General features: G+C 36.6%; 1 protein-coding gene across 3 annotated transcripts in view; it reads left to right on the top strand.

Moving 5' to 3' along the window:
- The first annotated feature begins 928 nt into the window (after positions 1-928).
- Positions 929-16,510, top strand: part of LOC149851192 (DNA double-strand break repair protein) — a 36,163-nt gene continuing 20,581 nt past the window's right edge. For 2 of the 3 annotated variants that reach the window (XM_090013988.1, XM_090013979.1), the window contains exons 1-4: positions 929-1,079; positions 1,855-1,930; positions 2,943-3,026; positions 15,097-15,130. In XM_090013988.1, the coding sequence (XP_089870114.1) occupies positions 971-1,079; positions 1,855-1,930; positions 2,943-3,026; positions 15,097-15,130 (303 nt within the window). In that variant the 5' untranslated portion in view covers positions 929-970. Of the gene's footprint in view, positions 1,080-1,854; positions 1,931-2,942; positions 3,027-15,096; positions 15,131-16,510 lie in introns of those variants that run through there. The other variant, XM_090013998.1, reaches the window with a different exon arrangement.

Genomic DNA, 16,510 nt, shown 5'->3' with positions numbered 1-16,510 from the left:
TGCATTATATCATAGCAAATACAAGATCATGCATCAATACATATGCACAAATAAATTTTAATGAAAATACATTACAAATGTCATGAATTTAGTCATATTTCATGCTTAATGTTAAATAATCATCAAATACATGTAAAAGTCATGCTTTCATGATAATAAACACTTATAAAGAATGAAAGAATGACAAAACATACTTGTTCTCAAGCTGAAATCGGTCCTCAACTGCTCTGAACCGGTCCAAAACGGTCTTGAATCGGTCAAGTAAAGGCTTGAACCGGTCCCATAATTGATGAACCCGTCCAAAACATGAACAAATGACCTATAAACTCTTAAATCTGAATGAAAAAACCATGTTATTTACTGATACATGAAAAACAATGTTTCTATATTCAAGAATCGGTGAAAAATCATCTGAAAGAGGTCAAAAGGGCCTCAAACTAATCCCCCAAATTCGCTTATCGATCATAGAACCGGTTCAGATGTAAATAGTGCTTGGACCCTGTTGCGAATCTTATCCGATTCAATCCGGATCTAGATCCAGTCCATAACAGAACCCGGGCTAGATCCAAGCTATGATCCAAACATTAGTTTGGATTAAGTTTCAAATTAGTTCCACAAAAACCGAATCAAATCCCGAAACCGGATCTGGACTAGACCCGAACCCAGTATAAATAGGACTCGGGTTGAACCCGATCCAAATAGGACCGGGGTCTAATACAGTCAAAAAAGGACTTAAGGCGGACCTGGTCCATACAAGACCCGGGTCAGACCCGGTCCAAAGAGGACCCGGTCGGACCTGGTCCAAACAGGACCGGTCCAGATCCATACCCGGGTCAAAACGGGACCCGGGTCGGATTTGGACCACAGTCCGGTCGGACCCAGACCCGGAACAGGAAACATGATAAAAGAAGTTTTCGTTTTCTGAGACGGTTTCTCATAAACCGAAAACCCCCACCGCGTCGCCCCCACGATGGCGCAGGACCTCCGGCGGCCATCCGCACCGGTGGTTACGCCGGAGAAGGCCACCTTACGGCGACACTTTACCGCCGGAGATAGATTTCCACCGGCGCCGGCAGAAGGTAAGTGAACAGAGTTTGTTTTTTCTTTTTTTTGATGTTAAACCATCGCCGGGACTACCGACGACACCGGCGGCCGGCCAAAGCAGCCGGCGGAGACGGTCTGTGGATGGAGACCGTTCAATGACTTCCACCGTCGTCGGCGGTTGCAATGGCCGATGTCAGCAAAACCTAAAAAATTACTGTTTCTTTTCCCCCTTTTCGAATTTTTTATTTGTCCGCCGTCGGTGACTGTCGCCACCGACGGCCGGCCATTGCAGCCGACGGAGACGATCGATCGACGGCGACCAGTCGCCGTCAGCTACCGCCGTCTTCCGGCGGTTGCAGTGGCCGGAAGACAGGCAGTTTCCCGTCTGCAGACGGCGCCGGCTGCCTCCCGCAGCCGGTCCCATAGGCCGTCACCACCGGCTGCTTCCCGCAGCAGGTCCCAAAGGCCGTCAGTGACGGCTTCCTACGCTGGCATCCTTCTACTGCGTCAGGGCGGAGGACGGCCGTGGAAAACTGCAGAAAAAGAAAATATGTTTCTGCTGTTTTCAGTCTGCTGACGACGGCCGGCTGCGGACCCGAAAGCCGTCACCACCGGCTGCTTCCCGCAGCCGGTCCCAATGGCCGTCAGTGACGACTTCCTACGGCCGTCAGTCGGGTGTTGCGTTAAAAAGAAACCGCCTCCTGTGGGGGCTTTAAATAGAATAAAGGGGGCCTGTGTGGACCCGGATCCTATCGGATCCAACCTGTATCCAAAACATATATCTATATTTTTTAATACCGAGTCTTACAGTTCATGTGCAAGAAGATGCTGCATCAATCTTGTCATCTATTAGACATGAAAAAAAACTCCTTCATATGAAAAAGAGGTCAGTATGCCCAAGATTTTTTTTCATCAATTAATGCTTTAGATCTTTTTTAACCATAGAATTCTTATCTACTTCTAGTTATTCATTTTCTGCTCGCATTTCTTACACCTGCTTTGTGCAAGAAGACCCAATGCTTTTTATTCAGTACTTCTAGATAACTTATGGTGATCCCTCAGGTTCTTTTAAATCTTCATATCTCAGTGCTTGTTGCATTCAAACAACCAGTGGTGCATCATTCTCTTTTACAATGCATCCAAGTGATGAAGCTAGAAATTGTTGTATCTTGCTCACCGGAGCAATGTTGTCACAATCAGTATTGGACTTTAATCAATCAAAACAATTCAGTGAATCAGCCCATTTGGATTTTTAAGCGAATCGAGCTGAATCAAACATTTTTACTTTTTTAATGTAAAATTCATTAAAAATTTAAGAAAATATTATTAAAAATTTAAATTATTATAAAATATTAAAATATAAAAACCAGCTGAGGGTCAAGTCAGCTCATTGTGAATCAATTTTGGGCAAATATGGTACGAATCGGCCGAATTCACAATAACACTACACTAGAGGTGTATGCATATGGCTCTCATGTGCATCTGATGCACTCTATTGATTTCTCCTTTCTTTGTTGCCAAGATATGGTTATTATTTGTTTTCACTATATAATATGTTAAAATAATGCATCTAATGCCAGTTATAGAAACATTACATAGTATTGTTGGTGAGATTTGCTGATATTGCAATTTAACTATATGTATTATATCTAGCTTTTCATCATTTTTTTGTGGTTTTCATTTGCTAAGCAAATGAATTTCTCCTATTGGGTGTATGTATGTGCCTTTCGAATGAAATCTTTCTCTTTGTCAAGGTCACCTTTACTGTTTGTATGGAGGCTATTAGCTTTATACTCAGCAGAACTTTGATATTCTCACTAGATTTCAATAAGTTTTTTTGACAAATTAGTCCCTTGTATATCTAACTCACTTCTTTGTGTTTCTGGTGATATGTGCAGGTGGTTGATGGGTTTGCCCAAGCAATTTAAGGTTTCAAAACGCTGCTTAAATGCTGTGAGAAAACAAACATTTTTTGCAGACATGTATGTTGGTATATGTTTTGTTATTTTCAGGCACCATGCATCATCTTAAATGTTGTCTTTCCTTTGCAAAGTTGGTGAATCAAAATCAACTTCATTCATAGTCATTATCGACACAATATTCATGTGCTGTTGAGCTTCTGCATATAGTAAATATTCACTTCTCTTATATTTTGTTCCTTTTATGAAATAATTTTAGATATACTTTGAATTTTATGTGGTGTTTTGTCAAAACAACTTTTTACTCATTAGATATACTTTTGAATCTTTTTATGCACCGGTGCTTGTATCTTTCTTTATACCTGAGTTTCTGCTTTTTTTTTTTGAGTCGTCGTTGTTATCATTATAAAGTGCATTAGTTATATGCTTGTTCTTTTTTTAATAAAATACTAAACATTTCACTTCTCTTTTACACAATTCTGTACTTACAGTGTACCTCCTAGTATATGACACTTTACAACTCACTATCCCATGATATATTGGGATTTTTGAGCCACAACTACTCTTAGGATATCTAACAAGTTGGCCAAAACCTGTTAGTCCTAACAACTCTTGAAATAACATGATGGTCCTTATTGTTAAAAATATATGTATACATATATGTATATGTACATATATATATACATACATATATATATATATAAATATATATATATATATATATAAGTAATTAGGTTAGTTTAGGTTTTAAGCTTGTTTTCTTTTTGGTTTGATTTCAACTAGTCAACAAAGGTTATATAGTCAAACTTAAGGGACATTGGGAGGGTCCGACGACATTTAGAGTCATTGGGCCTCTCCCAACGTCTCTTTAGAGGTTCTTTGGAATGTGTATATAAAGGGGTGAAGCCCCCTCACTAATGTAATGCTTCTTGCATGAATTCCATTTGAATAGAACAACTTTTTTTATTTGTGAGTGTTCCTTGTGTGCTCATTGAGTGGGTTTTGTGTGTGCATCTATTTATGGTTCTTTGTCTGTTCATCTTGGTGTATTCGTGGATCTTATCGTAGCTTTTTTGTGTATCCACTTTAGTGACTTGGATAACATTGTTGGAGGTTCTCATTTCCTTACATGGTATCAAAGCTTTGTGATCAAGCTGAAATTGTTTTTGGTACATTGGGAAGTGGGCCACTCCAAATTTGAAAGTGTTGAAGCTCTATTGCAAATTTTATTCAAGTGAGGTATGATCGTGATTATTTTCAAGAAATAGGTTGGTGGTGCTTGCGTGAAGTGCTCTTGATTGGTGGCCTTTGCAAGGTGGAGTGCTCGTGTTTTCCACCTTTGCTCTTGTTCTCTCCTCTATTCTTTGTCTCATTCTTTGTTTTTTTTTTATCTTTATCTTTACCTTTGTAGAATAGATGACAATGAAAATGTCACTATAAAACCCATCAAGCTCAATGATTCAAACTATGTAACATGAACTTCAATTATGAAGCGCCTCATATGAAAAAAGGGTTATGGGGATTAGTGGATGAGACCGATCCGAAACTCAAACTAGTCTTTACCAAAGTAGAAGGTGAGAAAGCGGTACCTCGTATAGGGTTGAAAAAAATAAGGCAATAACCACTTATGAGAAGAAGTGGAAAGAATGGAGAATGAGATACACCAAGATTATGTCTTGGCTCATTAGTAGTATTGACATTAAGAAGTGATCAAGTCTTGTTAAATTTGAACATGCAAACAATGCATGAGATTATCTTAAGATAATGTATTCTCTTGAGGACATTGCACATGTGTGCAACTTACAAGATATAAGATACATAATATGGTTCAAGGAAACAAAAGCATTAGAGAATACTATAATGGATTGTCCGAACTATGGAAGGACTTTACTCTTCTTGAACCAAAGTGGCATTATCCGGAAGACATAGAATTCCACCAAAATCAAATAGACGCGGAATATTTTTATCAATTTATTAATGGGTTGAGATCGGAGTTTAAATCTACCAAATCCGCTCTCCTTTATCGAGGGAAAGTCTCTTCAATAGAAGACACTGTAGAAGAAGTAAGTAATAAGGAGAATAGGCGTAAAAAGCGTATCTCTAAAAGTGATAATGACTATGTTCTGGCCGTATCTAGATCAGAAAACTATGTTCATACCTACAAACCACCGCACTATGTAAGGCCAAATGATGAGAAGCAAGGCAATGAGTATGAAAGAAGGAAACTTATTTGCTACTATTGTTGTGAACTAGGTCATTTGAAAACATATTGTCTTAAATTGAAGAAACCACATGAGAATAAGGTTGCCTCTGTTGGACCTCCACAAGAGTCAAGTGATCAATTTACTGGAAATATGTCCTTGACACAATTAGTGGAGACTCTTCAACCTCTACCCAAATGAGCATCCTCGTTTACTAGAGCTGCAGTCTCTTCCTTTGGCTTCTTCGATTCTGATGAATCTCTTTGGCTTCTTGACTCAGGTGCCTCTTTTCATATGATACCAATCCGAATGTCATAACTCAAGTGGGTCAAATGTTTTCACTGTTGATGAAGCATCTCTTGAGATAAAAGGAATAGGAAAATTTGAAAATATTTTTCAAAATTCAAAAAGATTTTGTATTTCAAAAATTAGATATATTTCTAACTTGAAGTTAAACCTTTTGTCTGTTTTTGTTTCTCAATTATCTGACCATGGATGTAATGTTTCCTTCTCCTCTCATGGTTGTCGAGTGTACAATCGTCAGTCAAGGAAGCTGATTGATGAAGACCATAGAGAAGGAGACTTGTACTATATGTATTTTTTGGAAATACCCAAAAATATATTTTGTTGCAATGTTTAGAAATTGGATTTGGATCTATGTCATAAGAGACTTGGCCATCCTAGTATATCTAAGATTTAGTTTTTTCCAAAAAATATATATAAGTAACTAGGTTAGTTTAGGTTTTTAGCTTTTTTTTCTTTTTGGTTTGATTCCAACTAGTCAACAAAGGCTGACTAGTCAAACTTAAGGGACGTTGGGAGGGTCCAACGGCGGGCCTCTCCCAACGTCTCTTTGGAGGCTCTTTGGAATGTGTATATAAAGGGGTGAAACTCTTTCGCTATTGATTCCATTTGAATAAAACAATATTTTTTTTATTTGTGAGTGTTCCTTGTGTGCCCATTGAGTGAGTTTTGTGTGTGAGCCTATTCATGGTTCTTTGTGTGTTCATCTTGGTGTTTTTGTAGATCTTATTGTAGCCCTTTTGTGTATCTACTTTGGTGATTTGGAGAACATTGTTGGAGGTTCTCATTTCCTTACACTTATAGCAATTATGACAAAAAAAATGATGTTTCCAAGGTAAAATAAATAGTATGATGCACTTTTTCTAAATTCTGTAATTGCCTTTTATCTTGGTAATTAATATAAGGAAACCACCATAGTATTTTGAAAACTTATGGGCAGAATTTTTAGTGAACTTTGTTGAGATTAACTATAAGTGGTATCATAGTAGCCAAACTCGTCCTCGTTAATTCTTCGTGATGTGTCCTCATCAGCCAATCTTGATTAATCAGTCAAAACATGGATCAACTTTGGCAGTTTGATTCCTCGGCTAATTGTGATTAAATGGTAAAAATCACCAGACACATTTTTTTGTATTAAGAAGCTATAAATAGTATCATAAATTCCATTACAGAATACACATACAATTGCATAGAAAACTTTTCTTGATTTGAACAATAGAGTAGAGTAATAGTACCTTAGCCAAGATGTCTCGGACAGAAAAGCATAACAAGTTTATTGATACATAAAGCAAATAGAGTGGTTTCATATTCAATCTGGACCTGTGAATTAAAATTTGCAAGAAGTGAAAACTTATCCATATCTGGAAATGAAAAATAACAATTTCATGTCCATTCAATATGCAACTAAAAATTGCCTAACAAAATCTGTATAAGATAATATGAAACTGATTGTCATGACACAAATGGCAGAATCGATGAGATTCAAGAACCTTTTTCTTTCATATATATAAGCAACAGCAATCTGATTATTATATCCCCCACCAAATCCAGGAAAGCACCAAAGAGATGGACAAAGTACTTCTTGAAGTAAAAGAGCTTTTGCAATGCCGGATGAAGGGTTGTGATTAGGATCATAATCACTTGTATCATTAAAATTTACTTCTCGGCGAGGGTATTTCTCGGATTGATTTTCAAAAGTTGATAAATCTCGGTAATATCTTTGGAAAATCTCATGAGTTTAAAAAATTGAAAAAATATAAATAACAACAAAAAGCTAAGAAAATAATAAGTCTTGCATTATTTTTCTTTCACATGTTTTAAAGGTTTTAAAATATAAAAGAAACAAAAATCTAGTAAATGTAAACTTAAAATTAAAAAAATAAATTTTCTAAAAAAATATCGCAATATTATCCTGATATTTTGTTTCTGGCAATATTTTGAAAATATTGCGGTGTATTCCCGATATTATAGGCTACCTTGAAATAGCCGATAATATCGCGATATTTTCAACATATCACGGTATCAGTGACAGTGATTAGGATATAGTAAACTACAGTAAGACGTGAAATATGCAAGGCACCATCATTCCTCCATAAGCTAGATATCAACTGAAATGAACACATACTCCTAAATCTGCCCGGGAAAAGTAACTACTCACAGCTCCTTCTGTATAAGCTTAACCCAAAAACTATAATATGATAAACTCCCATGTTTCACAACAATGTCATTACAGACCGGCTAGTGATATAACTCCCATTGAATTGCCAACTCTAATGAAAAGGAAAACCAAATATATGATGATAAGACCAATTCCTAACAGATTACTTAGATGCATGTCATTCTTAGGCAAAATTACGAGAGCTCAGATGAGTCCACAAACAAAAAAAACCATAATATAAATGAGGCCGCTGTCTCTTGGAACTATGAATGCTCCGGGCCTATTAGATCAGGATCCAAGTGTTCAAATGTATCTCCAAAAATCCTTGTTGTAAGTATAAATATATATACTTATATACATAGAGATACATATACATATAAAATATTATATGTATGTGTATCTCTGTATATATAAATATATATATTTATATACCTATTTTATTTTCTTACCCAAAAAGGGTATTCTTGTAATTTCCTATCTTGCGCATATTCCATTTGGAATATGTTGTAATTTTTCTTTTTATTTTCTTTTGTACTTTTTTATTTTTTCATTTATTTTTTATTTCTTTAAAAGGTGCATTGGGGGTCCCCCAATAGAGTCGCTGGGAGGCCCCCCAACGACTCCTTTGGGAGCCCCCCTTTGCACCTCTTGGCTCTTGTATAAATAGGGGTGTTCCCCCTTGTTATTCTTAAGCTTGAGAGTCTCAATCATTTGATCTTTTTATGAAATACATGCACTAGTGCATGTTGGCTACTTTTACGCATTTTGCGTATTTTGTTCAAGTGTTGTGAGAGTGTCTTCGTGCACTTTTTTTATAAAGTATTTATGCTTGTATGCGTATTGTCTCTTCATAGACAATTTCACATGGTATCAGAGCTCGGTTGGTGATAAAAGATAGTGGGATTCTCTTCTTTTCAAGTGCCTCGAAAAGCGTGCCTTCGGATCTTTGGAGGTTGAAGTGGTGGATCTTGCTTCTCATATATTTTAGAAGGATCTTGCGCAAGCTAGAATTTGAAATATTGTGTTGGTACGCCCTTTCTCTCTTCCTCTTTACTTCATAATGGGCGAAAAAGAGTCTCATTTTACTCTTGACTTCAAATTAAATGGGTCCAACTATCATGTTTGGGCCGGAAACATGGAGGCTCACATAAAAGAGAAGGGGCTATGGGGATATGTGCAAGGCACAATTTCGGAACCGGAACCCAAAATAACTGTGATAAACGGAAGTGAAATCAAGATTCTTGAAGGAGAAGAAAGGGTTAAAGCTCTTGAAGAGTATTCTAAGAAGCACGATTAATGGGAAATGAAGAATTTCAAGATTCTTTCTTGGTTCTTTTCATCCGTTGAAACTAAGATTAATGCCAACATTATTAAGTTCAAAAATGCATCGGAAGCTTGGCACTATCTTGAGAAAATGTATACATCGAGGGATCTATCTCATAAGTATTATCTTCAAAAGAAGTCTCTCTCTCTTACTCAAGGTGAAATGACTATTAAGGAATATTTTGCCGATCTTTCCTCCATTTGGGATGATCTTGCCATGCTTGAACCAAAATGGAGTGGAGAGACAATTGAACTCCGTCACAAACAACTTGAAGAAGATCGGTTCTTCAATTTTTTGAATGGGCTAAGGCCCGAGTTTGAGCAAATAAGGTTTTCTCTTCTATCCTCATTTATTCCTCCCTCTCTTGAAGATGTACTCACCAAATTAAGTGGTGAGGAGACTCATATGAGTTTATGTAAACAAGGATCAAGTGTTCTTATGGTTCCTTGTAATTATGAAGAAAACAATGAGGTCAATGCCATATCAAGACCCGGGAACAATGTAAAAACCTATCGTCCCCCTCATTTTAAACCACAAAATCAAGGTGAAAATGGTGGGCAAAGAGGAAAAAGGGACTATAGCAAAATCATTTGTCATTTTTGTAAAGAACCCGGACATATCAAACCCATATGTCCCAAATGGAAAAAGCTTCTCGCAATGGTACCACCGGTGTACCACAAAAGGATAAGGCATCATCAAGTGGGTCACTCTCTATAAATCAAATAGTGGAAGCTCTTCAACCTCTCCTCAAGGGAGCTACCTTCGGTGCCGCCGTGTCTACTTCATTATTTTCAGGTAAAGTCTCTTGGCTTTTGGACTCCGGTGCATCTTTTCATATGTCCCCAAACATGTTTTCACTTTCCGATTACTTAAAAAATGTTTCTCCCTCTTTTGTTTCCACTGCGGATGGAACCTCTCTTGAAATTAAAGGAATAGGTAATTTTGAAATTGAAGACTTTTTTATTCCAAAAATTAGATTTATACCTAAACTAAACTTAAACCTTCTCTTTGTTTCTCAACTCTCGGACCATGGTTGCGATATTAAATTCTCTTGTGATAAATGTTTAATACAGGATCGCCGGTCCGGGAAATTGATTGGGGAAGACTTTAGAAAATGAGACTTAAACTATATGGAATCTCTTCAAGTTCAATTTTTTTTTTGTAATGTTGCCCAAAACAAAGATATAAATGTGTGGCACAAAAGACTTGGTCATCCTAATATCACCAAGTTGTCTTATCTACATTTTGCAAAAGACCTATGTAAAAGTTCATTTGCTTGTAATGATTGTATTCTCGAAAAAATGCAAAGTTTACCTTTTAAGCAAAGAACTATGTTCTCTTCTAAAACTTTTGAAATTGTTCTTTCGAATGTTTGGGGACCTGCACCTGTTGCTTCAAAAGGAGTCTTTTCTTATTATGTCATTTTTATGGATGATTTTTAGAGATATTTGTGGATCTATTTTCTTAAGTTCAAACATGAAGCTTTTTCGTGTTTTAAAACCTTTCATTCAATGATCAAGAATCAATTCAACAGTAACATAAAGATATTTAGAAGTGATTCTGGAGGAGAATATCTCTCCAATCAATTTAAAGAATATCTTGAGGATCATGAAATTGTCCACCAAAGGTCTTGTCCTAAAACTCCTCGACAGAATGGGTTGGCCGAAAGAAAACATAGGCACATCATTGAGACCACTAGGACCCTTCTTATTTCCCAAAACATTCCTAAAAACTTTTGGGCATAAGTAGCTCTTGCTTCTGTTTATCTGATAAATCGCTTACCATCTAGGATATTAGGAAAAATATCCCCTTTTGAGATATTATATAAGCTTGAACCTGATTATAATAGGTTACGGGTTTTTGGGTGTAAGTGTTTTATACTTATGGATAAGAATGACAAACTCTCTCCCAAGGCTATCCCTTGCGCCTTTCTTGGATATTCCGAAACTCAAAAAGGGTTTCGTTGTTATGATATTCCAGATGATAAGTTGTATGTCTCTAGAAATGTAACATTTTTAGAAAATGAAAGTGGCTTTGAAAAAAATGTTTCTCAACAAGAAAATTTTGATTATTCCTTCCTATTTGACTTATTGTCTAGTAATGATGATATATCTAGTGATGATGATGTATCATCAAACCATGATGAGAAAAATGATGGTGATATTGGTGAACATAGCTCACTCAATGAACAAGAAAGTAGAATTTCAAGTGATCCAATAACCTACTCTCGTAGAAACCAAGACACCTTTAAGAGTGCTATTGACAAATATAGTGAGCTTGTTCCTACTCTTGATCATCGAAGATCTGAAAGGAATAGGAGACCTCCAACTCGTTTCGTTTCTTTTGATTCTTTCTCACCCCGATATAGGGCTTGTCTTAGTGCCATTCACTCTTATTTTGAACCAAGGAATTTTGAAGAAGCTAAAAAATGTATAGAATGGCAAGAAGCTATGCAAAATGAACTCAATGCCCTTAAAAAGGCTGAAACTTGGGATTTCCAAACTCTACCCATAGGAAAGAAAACTATAGGTTGTCGATGGGTTTTTAAGGTCAAAACTAAGAGCGACGGATCTCTGGAAAGGTATAAAGCTCGCTTAGTTGCAAAAGGGTATGGGCAAGAGTATGAAATTGATTATGAAGAAACCTTTGCTCCTGTAGCCCGAATGGTTACAGTTAGATGTCTTATTACTATTGCATCTATTAAAAATTGGAATATTTTTCAAATGGATGTGAAAAATGCTTTTTTAAATGGTGATCATAACGAAGAAGTGTACATGGATGCCCCACCAGGCATGAAGATTCCTAAAGATAAAGTTCTTCGTCTTCGAAAGGCCCTCTATGGTTTGAAACAGGCCCCCAAAGCCCGGTATGACAGGTTTACCAGTGTAATGCTGGAAAATGGTTTTTCCTCATGTTATACTGACACTGCTCTATTTACTAGAAAATCTAATGCAGGGATTGTGATACTATTACTCTATGTTGATGACATGTTAATTGCAGGTGATGATGTTCAAGGAGTCAAGGGCATTAAGTCCGTCTTGACTTCAAAATTTGCAATGTCAGACTTGAGTTTTCTGACATATTTTCTTGGAATTGAGGTTGCCTATTCGCAACGTGGTTATTTCCTATCTCAGTCTAAACTTGCTTGTGAGATTATTGACAGATGAGGAGTTTCTGATGACAAAGTATGCGAAACTCCTGAAGTGGTGGGATCAAAAATGAAGATTGATGACAGTGTTCCTCTAACCGATCCTACTCCTTTCAGGCAATTGGTAGGTTCTTTAATGTACCTTAGCATTACTCGACCCGATTTATCACATGCTATACACATCGCCAGTCAGTTTCAGCACGCTCCTACAACCGTTCATATGAGTGTTGTCCTTCGCATCATTAGATATTTGAAGGGGACAATGAATAAGGGAGTATTTCTATCTTCTTCTTCTGAATTAAAATTACTTGCTTATACTGACTCAGATTGAGGAGGTGACCCTAGTAACCGTCACTCCACAACTGGCTTTTGTGTTTTCTTAGGTGAGTCTTTGATCTCATGGCGATTTAAAAAGCAACAGAAGGTATCTCTGTCATCCACTGAAGCCGAATATAGAGCCATGGCATCTACCATCATGGAAATTGTATGGATTCGTCGCCTTTTGGAAGATATGGGAGTGTTTATCAGAGAACCAACAAAGCTATGCTGTGACAATAAAAGTGCAATTTATATTGCCAAGAACCACACCTTTCACGAGTGAACAAAGCATATAGAGATGGACTGCCATTATGTCAGAGAAGAATACTTGAAGAAGGTCATTGATCTACCATACGTGACGTCTGAGTATCAACTTGCAGACTTCTTCACAAAAGCTCTATGTTCGCCCAGATTTCATTTTCTTCTTGACAAACTTGCGGTTATCGCACCGTAAGTTTGAGGGGGGGTGTTAAAATGTATCTCCAAAAATCCTTGTTGTAAGTATAAATATATATACTTATATACATAGAGATACATATACATATAAAATATTATATGTATATGTATCTCTGTATATATAAATATATATATTTATATACCTATTTTATTTTCTTACCCAAAAAGGGTATTCTTGTAATTTCCTATCTTGCGCATATTCCATTTGGAATATGTTGTAATTTTCCTTTTTATTTTCTTTTGTACTTTTTTATTTTTTCATTTATTTTTATTTCTTTAAAAGGTGCATTGGGGGTCTCCCAATAGAGTCGTTGCCCCCCCCCCAACGGTCACAAATGTGACCGTTGGGGGCTCCCCAATGACTCCTTTGGGAGCCCCCCTTTGCACCTCTTGGCTCTTGTATAAATAGGGGTGTTCCCCCTTGTTATTCTTAAGCTTGAGAGTCAATCATTTGATCTTTTTATGAAATACATGCACTAGTGCATGTTTGCTACTTTTACGCATTTTGCGTATTTTGTTCAAGTGTTGTGAGAGTGTCTTCGTGCACTTCTTTTATAAAGTATTTATGCTTGTATGCGTATTGTCTCTTCATAGACAATTTCACACCAAGTAGCATCAAAACCCCTAATTCCACAAGTATGTTGAACATTGGTCCAACATAACATCTTGATAAAGCAATCTGCATGCCAACCCCCCAACATTAGATATCAAATAGCCCATTGAGTCTCCCCAAGCCAGCCCAAGTGAATCTTGAAAACAGACATATCTCCAAAAGAGATGGTAAGTTGTTTCTTCTTCTGCCCTACACATTGGCCAGTGACTAGCTAAATTTTTTTTCTAGACATGAGGTTTGCTTGTGTTTAAATTTTGTTTAGCAAAATCTCCCTCACTGTTTCTAGAATTATTTGGATTTAGCTGGGCAGCTATAAATGAATGAGTTAACCATAATCTTTTAGGTTGGAGATAGTATGGGTCTAATTCTGTGTGGTGATGTGCAACGTGCTGTCATAGGCTGTAGACAGTATGGGTCTTCTTCATTTTGGATGTATTCATATGGTCTCATTTAAATTCGTACGGATATCTGTAACACTTATGGAACAGCATGGGAGAAAAATGAAACAACTGCTGTAAAAAATGGGACAGAAATGAAAGAAAACATAGCTTTCCTGTAACATCAAAACAACTGATTGTAAAACAAAATCTCACATTTAGAACCAATGGCTTGCACTAGATAAGGGGAAGAGACTGCAAAAAACATGAATGGGGAACAGAGCATGAGCAGATCCTCCACTTTTCAAACTTGAACCATATGAGAATTCAGGGCTTCTATCATATGCGATTAGAGAAGGGGTTTGAAACCTTAAAACATAAAAAAATGGCCTGCATAAAGAAATAAATAAATAAAATCAAGACATTTTGGTATCCCAAGCCAAAAGCCGAATAACACAGATCTTATTTTCCAAAAATCCTAGCCAAAATCATGGGATTTTGGTCTAAAACTGCTGTCTGCATGCCCATTCAATGATTTTAAAAGAAAACCTTAAAAAATCTGTTTTTTCAAGCAAATATTCACGATATCTATGATTTTTTCCCTTTTTTGAGAAGGTGATGTTTCTTGAGAAAATCGTGAGACATGATTTTTGCAAGCAGATTCATTGCCGAGTTGCTGCTCAACCGATTTCTGGTTTTAATCGTTGGTTTTACTTGGCTGGACCTTCGATTGCGATTCCTCGCCGATTTTGGCAATGAATCGCCGAGGACAGCTGCAATGAGTGGTATATCTCTTTCTTTTTTCTTGGCTGAATTTTATTGTACACAAGTTTTTGTTAGCTAGAAACTTAAGTGGTTTCATCACATATTCAAGTTTTTTTTCCATGCATTAATGATGTTGCTAGAGATACTTGTTATTCTGGTTTAGCAGAGGATGGGATATATAAGAAATTTTGTGAATAATGAGATTGGATTTCCCTGTTCTATTTCTCTCTCTTCTCTTTGCTCATCTTCTCTCCTCTCTCTTTCCATCTCCTTTTCCTTTCTTTGCCTTGAATCCTAAACAACTGAAGTAAACAAAGCGAATAAATGGATGACAGAAATGGGAAGATTCGGAAATAAAAATTTGTAAAGAATCGTTTTTTTTCTCCAATTCCTGTTATGGATTTTTATGTTTGAATCTTATTCATAAATAACAATAGCATGTCTAATGTATGTTTTCCTTTTCTTTACAGGTTTCTTCCCGAATCATTTGTGAGGGATGATGATGTAATTTTTCTTCCTTAAAGCTTATTAACTTGTTTTGGCTACTTATTACTTCATATTGGCACCTGACTTTTCAGCATCTTTTAAAGTTCAGCTTATTGAAATGTTTTGAAAGTACACCTGCTCCTTGTTATCGATAATCCAAGATGACAATGCATCTTTTCTTTGAAGAAAAAGACATCATGGATGAATACCTTCAACTTGACATAAATTTATAGTAAAATCTTGAATATGCCCTTAAAATCTTAGTGGAAACTTTTTTCTCTTTTTCTCCGAAGTTTGATCTTCCCTCATCTTCTTAAAGTTCAACCAGTTTGTTGTTAGCAGAGTGATAGTGATGTAGAGATCAATAAATTTTAAGACTAATGCTGAAGATTTCTAAGCAAGGCCACCTTATTCATAATTATTCCAAGCACAACTTCAAATGAACGACAGCATTTGGAACCAAAGAACATTTTGCAAATTTTGAGAGTAAAATCGTGGTATGTTTGCAGTAACCAAGATGGTTAAAAGTAACAGCATTTAATGTTGGGTTTGATCTTAATCTACATAATCCAAACTTTTGGTGCCTTAAAAATTTTCAACGGTTAGTTACATTTTTTAATAATGCCAAAAAGTTGGTGTCATTTTCAAAATTTCGCTTTTTCTTGTTTAGGAAGAGTTGTGTCCTTCAGATGATGTATGGAGAGTGTATTTGGATTTTTTTATTGGTTACCCTTTTCTAGAAAGAAAAAAATTATGGCCTTGCTAATTTTAACTACCAATAATTTGAATTGTATAGGGAAGTGAGGATTTGAAGTTGAAAAAGAGACGATGGTAAGCAGGGCTGGCCTCATCTTGATTCAATGGGATTGTTTTAGTTTAGTCTAGTCTGTATTTAGGTGATTTGGGTTGCTAATGTATAGCTTTTTTTGGGAGTCTGGGATTTGAATTGACTGGACTTGGTTATGTAGGGTTGGCCTCATCTAGCTTCAATTAGACTCACATGGGTTTGTGATGCAACCTTTGATGCAACGCCTGATGCGCACAACGGGAAGATGCTGAAAGACGTGAATGATGGTGTGTAAAGAACAAACTACCGAAAGGAAAATGCACTCAGAAGTTTATTAAAAGGAAGGAAAAACAATAAAGAAGGAAATGAATCTTCTGTTCTCAATCATCTCTAACCCCCTACATAACCCTAGTCTATTATTTATACACATCATGCTGGATCTGGATCCCAGATCTAGTACAAGATCCAAATATCAAAGTTCGAAAAAAAACCCAAATAGTAGTGCAAGCAAATTCACTAATCCAGCGTCTCGCCTCCCTCAGACTTTCGCCCGTCTTGAGTATGTACGCAGAGGTGCTTCCCCTTGTCTCGGTGCCATGCTTGATGTCGCA

This window comes from Nuphar pumila, chromosome 1 (genome assembly GCF_984573655.1).
Source record: "Nuphar pumila chromosome 1, dmNupPumi1.hap1.1, whole genome shotgun sequence".
Classification (NCBI taxonomy): Eukaryota; Viridiplantae; Streptophyta; class Magnoliopsida; order Nymphaeales; family Nymphaeaceae; genus Nuphar; species Nuphar pumila.
This window is presented reverse-complemented; position numbering and strand designations above follow the sequence as displayed.